Raw genomic sequence first — 11,859 nt, forward strand, 5'->3', positions numbered from 1 at the left:
CCCTGAGTGCCAATGTGCTAGTTTGGCAGAGAAATCTTTTAAATGGGAAGCAACGCAGGTATGATCATGTTTTGTTAGGCAGAAGTGATGACCATAAACTTAGCCGTTTTCATTCACACTTGCAAGGAAACCTTCAACTATGCAAGTAGCCATGACATTAATGTTTAGAAATAGGATTTCCTTTTGGCTTTATGGATGATTTCTGAAATAATTTGAAGCAAATAATTTTGACTGTATTTGTTCATCTTTCCATTTCTAAACATTGCATAGTCATTTACTTTGTTAAGAAGTAGGAATTTTATGAGGATTTTTATTGTAAACTGTGTGGGGAAGGGTTTTGATTGCTAAAGTAGAATACCTTCACAATCTACACTTTTTCTACATGGGTACTGATCATTAGTAACTTGGAAATCATTAGCATATTGCCTGCTTAATTTACTCTGGAAAGTGCTGAGGCTCTTTGCAGGGATATTTCATGGGCGGACTGGTCATGGGGTTGCTTGGGGAGCATTGGTTTGCGTGAGAGGAGTTTGCTAAGGAATTATGCCTGGCTCCGAAAACAGTCTCAGTCATACACTCCTCCACCCACTCTGCCCTCCTACCCTGCTTCCCTCCCCCCTCCCTCCTGTTCTGCTCTGCCTCCACCATAAAGTTTAAGGGTATATGTATTTAACCTCTGCCTTAGGTTTTACATATAAATACTTGAGACTTTCTGCAGGCTTTAAAAACCATAATTGTCTTTCCCCTTTGGATCTGCTGACTGGCTAGTAAACTATATAGAGTAGAACTTTTCCTCTTTCTTGAGTCACATTACTATTGAAAACTTTATTTTCTCTCAAGTCAGCCATTTGATAAGTGAGTCCAGCAGCCTTGGAACTTTCCAGCCAGTGGGGTCCTAAGTCAGGCTATTTTTGTCTTAACTTCTGTTTTTCAGTAAATTCTACAAGTAGAAACTGCAACTAAATGGCTCAATGAAACCCAAGGCCATTGTTCCTCCCGTAACTGTAGCAATTCCTTTCAGAACTCAACAGACTCCAAGAGTGTACAAGATCTCTCTGAGAGGAAGCTTCCTTTGCTTTCTGGATGTAACTGTGGTGATAACAACCATCAAAGTATTTCATAGGGTCTGCCTTTTTTTCTTTGTGTTTTGTTTTAGATACAATCTTTAAACCTTACTGTGAAGAGGCTGGGGACTAGGTAGCCACATCCCATTTGCTGATAAGAAAGGAGGCCTAATGCAATATCTGCAGAGCCAGGTGGCTGACTCAGTCCCTGTGTCTTTTATGCACACAATAGCACTTACAAATAATACAGCTTACTTACTGTGCACCCGACTTTGCACCAAGCATCTTGTGCACATGAGCTCCTTTAATCCTCACAGCCATCTTATGAGGTAGGTGCTGTTATGATTCCATTTAACAGATGGGGGAGTTGAGGTACAGAGAGGCTAAAGTATTAGCCCAAGTTCATGCAGACAATAAAAGAAGGGCCAATATTTGATACCAAGCCATGTAAGTCTAGATAGAACAGTGGTTCTCAACCTGTGGGTCGTGACCCCTTTGAGGGTCAAACGACCCTTTCACAGGGGTTGCCTAAGACCATCGGAAAACACATATATAATTACGTATTGTTTTTGTGATTAATCACTATGGTTTAATTATGTTCAATATCTAACAATGAAATTGGGGGTCACCACAACATGAGGAACTGTATTAAAGGGTTGCGGCATTAGGAAGGTGAGAACCACTGAGACAGAATGTCAGACTGCAGGATGCTGCTTTCTTTCTTGAGGCATAATTTGTTGGTAGGAGTGAGAATGGCACCAGGTGTGAGACTGATGGGGGCCTTGGTTCAGCAACCTCAGTACTTGAGCTCTGGCTAGGAAAGAATTCAGAACCAAGTCTCAAACTAAGAGAAATTTTACTTCGGAAGTCAGAGGTAGAAGAAGCGAGTGGTAGAGTAAATGGGCTCTAGAAATAAGTTACAGAGACAAAAGAAGGGCCCTTGGACCTTAGAAAGAGAGGCAAAGAAAAAAATACGCCTGGGTTTGGGGAAGCTGGGGAGGAGAGGGAAAAGGCCCAAGGAAAGCTCACTGCATCCTCCATCTTAAGGGCTTTTAAGGGTGGAAATTTTAGGGGAGGTCCCAGGGGAAGATTCAATACAATAGTCATCAGCTTCCCAGGTGTGGTCCTTTCAGGGTATTGGTCTCCACTGATTGGTCAGGATCAGGGCAAGGGATCATTAGTCAATGCAGCTGGTCCTGATGCCAGCCATGGTGTCACTTGTCTGGTTTTGCTGCTTTTTGGGGCCTGGAGCTAAAACACAACTGAGGTCTAGATTGCATTTGATGCTGGTCAGAGCCTCATTGTCCTAGGACAGTGATGGTGAACCTCTGACATGCGTGTCAGAGGTGACATGCGAACTCATTTTTTTGGTTGATTTTTCTTTGTTAAATGGCATTTAAATATAGAAAATAAATATAAAAAATATAAGCCTTTGTTTTACTATGATTGCAAATATCAAAAAATTTCTGTATGTGACACAGCACCAGAGTTAAGTTAGGGGTTTTCAAAATGCTCACACGCTGAGCTCAAAAGGTTCGCCATCACTGTTCTAGGGGCTTAATGCATAAGGGCTGTTCTCCAGCCCCCTTGTTTCTTTTCCCTCTAAGGGCGTCTAACCTGCAGGACTAGCAACATGCCAGGGGAGGAAAGGTCCGGGAAGGGTCCAAACCACATGACCATCGAAATGGAAGATCAGAGGGTCTAAACCTCATGACCAGTGATATGCTGGGGGAAGCAAGGTTGCTCTGGGGACCAAGTCCTTGTTTTCCCAGTTTTGCCCATTGCTAGGCAAATGAGGCTCTCCACTCTGGTGACCTTCTGTGTTGTCCTTCCTCTGAACTTGTCTGTCTAACTGCCTACCACAATTCATGCATTAGAAAATGAATGCGAAGTAAGTTAATGACAATGCAAAATTGCGTGGTTCTTTTCCTTTTAAAATTTTTATTCAATTCATTGGGGTGACATTAGTTAATAAAATTATATGGGTTTCAAGTGTGCAATTCTGTAATACATCATCTGTATATTTCGTGGTTCTTTCCTGAAATGAAATTTATTGAGAGGCCAAGTAGCTGGGTGGTGAGTTGCCTGTGGAACATTTCCTGGTGTTTCCTACTGGAGCTCCAGGTTAATGGAAGTCTGGCTTTTTTGCACTGAGTGTAGAATGTGTAAAGGTTTGTGCTCTTCAGAGAGAGGCTGTGCTTTCAGGAACACAGTAGTTTAAGTAGACGTACTGACCTCCAAATTCTCTTAGGTCTCTTAAACATTTTTTATCTTTAATTCTTTGGAATAGAATTAAAATCCTGAGCATTACTGGTTTTCCTTTTTCTCATTTGCAGATCCCCAGGTGTAGCACCTGATTTGTATATAAGAAATGAAATACAGTAGTGGCTAATATAGTTAGTTGGCCTTACTCAGGTCTTGCTTATGATAAATTTGGCTTTCCTGGCCTCTTTGTAAGATCACAACTTCTAGAGGGCCATTAATCTATATGTTAAATTAACCTTGTTAGAACCTTGTGATGTGTGCTTTGTACTATTCAAAAATTCTGGTCTCTAAGCCAGTCAGTGAAAGATAAATACCACATGATCTTACTCATTTGTGGAATATAAAGAACATTATAAAGTTTATAAACTGATGGACAAAAATAGATAGAGGCAAAGAAGCATCCAACAGACTGTCAAACTAAAGCGGGAAGGCAGGGGAAGGTTGGGGGGTTAAGAGATCAAAGCAGTGGACACAAGACACTGAGGGGGGTGAGGGCATGTGTGTGTGTGTGGGGGGGGGAGTGGTTGTGGAGGTTGGGGAGGGGGAGGTCAATGGGGAAAAAAGGAGACATATGTACTACTCTTTGTAATACTTTAAACAATAAAGGAAAATTTTAAAAAATTCTGGTCTCTAGAAAGGACAGCTGAAAAAAAGAAAAGAGAGGACAGCTGACTCACAGATTAAAGAATCTTCTTCCCCTTTCTCATACTCATTGCTGACAGAAGGAAAATTTGAGGCTTGTCCCAAGTCTGAATGAACTGTTTAAGTCATTTGCATTAGAATTATCCCTGAAACTTGACCTACTGTCCTCAATTTGCTTAAATTTAAATCCATTTTACATGCTTCTGGCTTCAAGGCCTGAATTTTATTTGGTAAAGTAGTTCTTTTTCTTTAAGGGCACCTGATGCATAAAAGCCACAGAAACCTTGCCAGGAAGATTGCTCCCTTGGGGGAGTAGTGGGGTTGGAAGCTGTAAAAGGCCAGGAGTCTTAATTCCTGGGATTCCTGAGCTGCTCTTATTCCTGTTTATGTTTAGTGAAAGTTTGTTTTCAGTGGCTATGGCTGATGCCATCAACTCAGTAAGTGAGTAAGGAATAAGCTGTTTGGATCTCAGGTTTCCCCTCTGCAAGCGAACAAGTTGGAGTAAAGGTTATCTAAGGTCCCTTTCTTCAATTGTCCACTTAAATTCACACACCTATAGACACAGAGCCCTCCTTTTTTAATCGAAGGCGTATAGAAGCTCAATCCTTTTATGTCAGTTTCCCATTGATTTCAAATGCCAATACAAATATGGTAAACACAGTATTTGTTTTCTTTTGCAGACTCTGGAAAGCACAACAGTAATGGAGTACATGAGCACTGGAAGTGACAATAAAGAAGAAATTGATTTATTAATTAAACATTTGAATGTCTCTGATGTAATAGACATTATGGAAAATCTTTACGCAAGTGAAGAGCCAGCGGTTTACAAACCCAGTGTAATGACCATGTGTCAAGACAGCAATCAAAATGAGGAGCGTTCAGAGTCCCTGCTGCTCAGTGGCCAAGATGTGCCTTGGTTGTCATCAGTCAGATATGGAACTGTGGAGGATTTGCTTGCTTTTGCAAACCATATATCCAATACTGCAAAGCGTTTTTATGGACACCGACGACAAGAATCTGGAATTTTATTAAATATGGTATGTTTTTTTCCTGACCAATCGAGTCAGCTGCAGCTTCATTTAATGCAGAGTGGCATTTGAATTTGGGTTAGACTGGCTGTCAGGTATGATTTTTTAAAAATGTAATATCTGTAAGATTCTTCATGTTGAAGGTGCAAAAAGAGTCTTTATTAAAAGTTCCACTTAAACAATTTTTAGTAGTAGTTCTACAAAAAGGGAATGAAGAAGAGTGTCTTTTAATTTAATAATTCATTAAAAAGCTCATTCATCATTTAGGCAGAAGAGAAAGGTTTAATGAGAATCCTTCTTCTGAGAGGGGATTAAAACCTTTGTCTTTAATTAATATTTTGAAAGCTGAATTTTTTGGTCTTGTCACCTATGGAATTTTCACAATATCAGTACTGGCTAGATTTAGTTTTTGCAAAAATGTATTCTGTAGGCAGTAAATAGCTATCTACAGATTCACTCTCTTTAATTGGTAAAGTATGGATGACAAATGATGTATTTGCTTGTCATTTCAAGTATGCAAATAATCCAGAATATTGTGACAACACTTTGTTGCTACAAGAATAGATCAGGTGATGTGTTTAGGTGTGCCTGGGATTCTTTCAGTCTCTTAATATGTCAAAGGTGAATGTAGGTGCTGGCTAAAGGGATATAATTTTTTAAAAAGAATAATTTACAAAAGAGTAGAGGGTAACTTGGAAAACATGCTTATTGATGAAAGTGACTCCCTTGCCTTTGGTGCATCTAAATGGCAAAATGGCTAATGTGGGGAGAAGGTCAGTGCTGAATAGTAGAGTCTGGACAAATTACTTAATTATTTTGTTTTGATTGCATACCACATTCATTCAATTTAAAACAACACAGTGACTTTGGTCAGCTATATAGTGAATTGTTTTGTTAGAAGCCAGTTGTGTTCATCTGTAGCTCAATTTGGAGGAAGATTACATTTTGCATAGTTATGTGACTTACTTTGGTCTGGTATACCAAATTGTATTTAATAGTTGACAAAGTACTTTACCTTGAGAATATTACTTTTGCTAATCATTGAACTAGAAGCAATACCTGATTTTCTTAGCTTAAATATAGCTAGTGAACTCTGGTTCAAAATTATGTATAAGTCCATAATGACAAATGTAATTGTTTATGTATTTCTCTTTTTTATTACATATTTGTGTGTCAAAATAGACATTTAAAGGAAAACATGCAGAATAAACAAATTACTCTGGCTTATAAATCTGTAGAGTCTTAGGTACATTTCCCCTGATGCATCAGACTGGTGAGAGACAGGACATAGACCTTCATTGGGAATGTACAGAAGGGAATACAGGAAAATTATGAGGAGTAGAAATAGCTTCCTAAAGGTTTTGGAGTTTAAACAAAAGCTAATGCAGAAAAGGAGAAATTAGGACATTTAAAGGAAGTGAAAATTGTAGATCAACTAAGGGTAAGAGTAAAATGTCATTTCCTGCCATCGAGCCTATACCCTATAAATGAACAAATCTATATTTAGAGAAAATTTAAGAATAGGACATATCTGAAGACAGGGATCTTGAAAACTTTAAAAAGATTTTTTGTTTTAAAAATGATCAAGACTATAAAATATAAAGCAAGAAGACTTAAAAATAAAACAGGATAATAGGAAAAACTTAAAATCTACAGGAACTGACTGTGCTTCAGTGGTCGATGGCTTTGGGGCTGTGGTTGACCTTCCTGTCACTGACCTTAAGGATCAGATAAATCCCTGTGCCTGCTATATAGCCTATTAAAGCTCTATGTTTCATGAATAATGGCATAGAAATCATGACGTTCCATTCCTGATCATAGCTAGTTTGAGTGAGATGCTATAGGAAGCAAGGTTTGCTTCTAGCACCTCTTCATCCTCCCATCATGGTCTCCTTGGAACCATCCTGTGGTCAAGACCTTTCTCTTCCCACGGTCTTCACCCTAACACTCTGTCAAAACTTTTTTCTTTTGGGCTTCATTTGCTGGTCTGTCTCTCTACTTTACAAAACGACAGCTAATTACCTACCAAACAGATTGGTTCCATGGTAAGATCTATTTATAAATATATCTCCCTATGGACCAAATGCTTTCATTCAAGTGAATGCTAGACATAGCTGGAATATCCACAGTATATTAGGTGCTTTTCTAGATGCTAGAGATACAGTAGTGAACTGTGCTTTTTGGTAGCTTACTGCCTGGTGATTGTAAGAGGCAAGTAAACAGGCAATTATAATGCAGTGTAGTACTTCCCAATACAACTACATCATGATTGCTGTGGAGATGGTCAGGCAGAGTACCTCACACAGCCATGAGATGGGGTAGGTTGGCCAGGAGATTGCCAGAGAGGCTTCCAAGGAGACTTGATGCCCAAGTTATTGAGTTAGAGTCAGCCAGATGAAGGGGATGGGGAGCTGAGAGTGTTCCAGATGAAGAGAATAGCATGTGCAAAGGCCTGGAGACATAGAAACATGGTGTCTTCCAGGCACCCAACCACCACAATGCCTGTAGAGTTAATCAGTTAATGAGGGTGGAGGAACAGAAATTACAAAAATATCCTGAAGCACAGGCATGTTAAATGGTACTTTGCAGGTGTGTGTTCTTTTCCTAAAAATATTTCATAAAGATTACACCAACCTCCGGCAGGACCAGGGAAGAAACTTTATCATAGGGGTTGCTTTGTGGAAGAGTGTCACAAGTTATTTATAAACTTTATAATCTAGACCAACTCATAATAACCTGATCTGGGATGAAGAACCTAAAATGGTTTTCAAATACTTGACTCTGGTGATAGGGTGCTGAAGGGCCCAGCTGTGGGTGTGAGATTCTGCATGCTGTTCCTCAGGGTTAGTCATGGGGTCCAAGCTTCTCAGGGATGGAAAACCTTAATGTTACTGAGTTAAATTCTCCTCTGTCTGAAGCTTGGATCACCCCCCCCCCACCAATTCATCATCTCCAATAATTGCTGGAGGATTTTGGTCTATGCTTGATAATCTCCTCTGATGAAGAGTTCATCATGTAGTGGGGCATTTAATTTCATGTTTGGCCAATTCTTATTGTAAGACAGTCCTTTCTTCAATAAAGCTAAAATCCATCTCTGACTCTTCTTAGTCCTATTTCTATTCTTTGGCCATCAAAAGATATATGTGATGAGGAGTGGTGAAGACTGCAGGCTCATTAATTAAAGTTCTTGCATATGTATCTCAGCTCTGAAATGGATTAGTTATATGACCTTGGACTAGTTATCACACCCCTCTATGCCTCAGTTTACTCATTTGTAAAATGGGTAACATGACAGCACTTACTCTAGGATTGTTGGTAGAACAAATGATGAAAGCACGGGACCTGCTTACACATAGTGAGTGTTGAAAGAACACAAGCCATTTCTGTATTTTTTGTATATAATTGTTACTTTCCTTCCTTGTGACTATCTTGTCAATATTTTAAAAATTGCATGTTCCCCACATCTCTCCTCTTTCACAAACACGTCTCATTGTATCTTCTACTTCTCATGTATTTTAGTGTCAGCTTCCATCATCATCTGGGTATCGCCCTCTGAAGTCAAGCCTGTGCTGTGCCTGTCTTGTAGCCCAGAACACGAACACGAACACGGCGGGCCTTTTGTGGTGTGGCCAGCCAGTTGTGCCTCTGTTCTAGAGACTATGCTCGGTTAATATAGCCCAAGGTCGCCTCTATTTCATAGCAGCCACATCACACAGGTCCCTCAGGGAATTTCTTTTCACTGAAGTACCTAAGGATTTTTCTGAAGTGTTTTTCCTGGCCCCATGTTATCTGGTATCTGTGACAGTGATCTGGAGCTTATAATGTCTGCACTTGAAGAAGGCTTTGATCATTTGAAGAATTGGCAGAGATAAGCAGCACAAAGATCCACAAGATTATTTGGTAGAGCCCCCTGGAAAGAAGCGGGGAAAACATCTCAAACCCAAATAGGGAAGGTCTAGGGCCTGGGGAAAAACCAGGGACTGTGAGAACTGCAAAGAAGGCAGCACTTGCCTATCACTCTGTACATCACAGGTGGCCATGGAGGACTTGAGAGACATTCAGAGGGGATCCCTGAATGTGGGAGGTTGTGACATAGAGGTGAAGGTACTTGCAGGATTTGATCCAAAGAGGGTAAGGTGTGCTCAGTGACATGTAAACATAGGATTTTAATAACTGGGTTTTGATCATGGCTCAGCTTTAATTATAGCTTCCTGGAAGATAAAAGGCTCTTATCCAAAGACTAGGAGTGGTGGCTTTGGGGACAGACAGCTCCAAGTTTGAATCTTGACTCTGTCACTAACTAGTAAGTTACTTAACTTCTGAAGCCAGTTTTCTCATCTGTAAAATGGAGATAAAAATAGTACTTACTGCGTAGGACTGTTGTGAGACTTTGATGAGATAATGGTAAAGTACTGAGCACAGTGCCTGGCGGATAATTAGCACTCAATATATGGCTGCTATTATTATTTTTTGTCCTCTTAGAATAAACGACACTGAGTCAAAACCTATTAAAACAAATTTTGGTTAAACAAAAGTAAAGCTTTCATGAACGTGAATTAAACACTGAAGTGGATGACAGAGAGGCTACAGTGAAATTGGATCTGTAAATATTTAATGGCAAGAAAGGCAATATTCAAGTAGGATTGAATGCAGTGAGCATAGTTCTGTCTAAATGTGGAAGGGGACTGGATTCGTCACGTTCTTTGCTGTAAAATGAGGCCCCCAGTAACTTGAGGTGACACACTTCTTGAAAGGAGGTCATATTTCAAACAAGCCGAGCCTGTGGTCTGTCCTTAGTCATTTTCCCTCTAGAGCTCTGCACAGAATTCTGCACAGAGGACATGCTCAGTAAATATTTAATTTTTCAATTTACTGACTTCACATGTCTAAGTATAGAGTTCTGTTTCATTCCCTGACTAATAGTGACCACATCTGCTTGTGGAGTGGAGACTGAGTGAGTAACCCTGACAGTTACTAGAACCATTCCCAGAGCAGAGGCCTGTGAGGAGCCCCCTGTGCCTGCACATGAATCAAGTGTCCATTCTTTCCTCCTGTGGACTGCAGTTCCCCCTTTGCTTCGTCTGTATGTGAAAGAGCTTGATGTTGCTTTGATGGTTTCATAATTCCCAGATTCATAATCTGAAGTCCTATTATTACTAATTATACTTGCAAGAAAAACTTGTATTTTTGAGACACTTTATCTCTTGAAAGAACACTTTAACCATGTTGTAAACCAGGTCATAGCTCCTGTGGACTGCCTTATTAATTTGTTTTAATTTTAATTATTTCTCTTTTTAATTGTTTACTCTTTCAAAATCAAGGTAGACTTTATATGCAGTAAAACACACAGATCTTAAATTTGCAGTTTGATGAGTTTTGATAAATGCACACACTTGTAACCCACACCACTGTCAGACTATATCCCTTAATTTTTGAGTGGACTGGTTTCAAAATCTCTTGTCATGAACTCTTGGAGGTTAGGGATCCTCTATCTCTTGCACAGCAGCCTCCTCAGCCCCAAACACTGTGCCTGGCACATACTGTGCACTCAGTAAATATTAAATGAGTAAGTAGATGAGAAATAATTCCGCCCTTACTTTATTTAGGTAGCACTGTCAACTCATAGCCCTCGCATAACACATTGTTTTCCAGAATCCTCCATGATCATCAGTTTATTTCCACACTCTCTCTATATGCATCAGGTCTGAGTAATAGCTATGTGGACTAACAGGTTAGTACATTTTAATTGGGAGCAAGTCAACTTGCTGGCAGAGTTTATATTTATGCAATCTTTATTTTCAGCCTCTTGGACACAGTAGTCATGCTCCCTTAGATAAGTCATTTTTTAAAGTTCTGTTTGGCAATTAATGACTCCTGAGTAGATGGAAATCTGACCAGGGATGGATGTGTTTCTGTTACATGCTTTCTCTGTCTTGGCTGAAACTCTAAATATAGTCTGTACACTGTTATGATTACACACAGTGACAATGTGTGTAGGAATGCAATCTAAAGTAACCAGTTTTTAAAGGGCTGGTCTTAGAAAAGGATTTTGCTGGAATTCTCACCTTACCACATTTTTATTTATTGTAGGTAATCACTCCCCAAAATGGACGCTATCAAATAGACTCTGATGTTCTCCTCATCCCCTGGAAGCTGACTTACAGGAATATTGGCTCCGATTTCATTCCTCGGGGGGCCTTTGGAAAAGTGTACTTAGCACAAGATATAAAAACTAAAAAAAGAATGGCATGTAAACTGGTATGTTCTTTATAACCAGACAGAGTGAACTGCATTGCATTACTCAAAACTTGTTAACCTTTGAATGGATCTTGTCTAAGGTTGCCCTGTCCAAAAGCATCTGTGTTTTATGCATTTGCTTTCTCCTGGGGCCGTTCAGCCCCTAAATCTGCCCACGTACATAGTTGATTTTAATCTAGTTTGCCATGATAAAAAATGAAAGTGCTGGCTAGTTTAGCACCAGTTTGGATAACAAACTTCATCTCTCTTGTGGTGGGCTGGGGTAGCGGGGTGCTCTCCTGCAGGAGCAAATCCTTGTGCTGCTCCTTTAATCCACCCCAGGGGAGTGGACCAGGCAGGGAAGCAGAAGCTGGGAAAGCTGCAAAGTTCCCAGGACTGCAGATTAAAGGGCTGAACTTAAATAGACTAATTCTTGAAAAGACCCCAACTCTTCTAATTAACCAGTTATCGGTGAGGTGCCCCCACTTTGGAAGAGTGTGTGGCAGTATCTACCTCAGCTGAACATGCACAAGCCCGATGGCCCAGCAATTCCACCGCATAGGCGTGTGCACGTGGTCACCGAAAACTATGTGCTGTTGAGTGTTTCCTTCCACGACCCGCGT

At 40.1% G+C, this 11,859-nt stretch overlaps 1 protein-coding gene across 3 annotated transcripts in view; it reads left to right on the forward strand.

Moving 5' to 3' along the window:
• The window catches only part of MAP3K8 (mitogen-activated protein kinase kinase kinase 8), a 25,334-nt gene that overhangs the window by 908 nt on the left and 12,567 nt on the right, over window positions 1-11,859 (forward strand). Inside the window, exons 2-4 of one of the 3 annotated variants that reach the window (XM_006770920.2) lie at window positions 1,157-1,393; window positions 4,652-5,008; window positions 11,090-11,257. In XM_006770920.2, the coding sequence (XP_006770983.1) occupies window positions 4,673-5,008; window positions 11,090-11,257 (504 nt within the window). In that variant the 5' untranslated portion in view covers window positions 1,157-1,393; window positions 4,652-4,672. Of the gene's footprint in view, window positions 1-1,156; window positions 1,394-2,860; window positions 2,956-4,651; window positions 5,009-11,089; window positions 11,258-11,859 lie in introns of those variants that run through there. The other 2 variants (XM_015568598.1, XM_006770921.2) reach the window with 2 other exon arrangements.

The sequence above is a fragment of the Myotis davidii genome, unplaced genomic scaffold, assembly GCF_000327345.1.
Source record: "Myotis davidii unplaced genomic scaffold, ASM32734v1 scaffold585, whole genome shotgun sequence".
Classification (NCBI taxonomy): Eukaryota; Metazoa; Chordata; class Mammalia; order Chiroptera; family Vespertilionidae; genus Myotis; species Myotis davidii.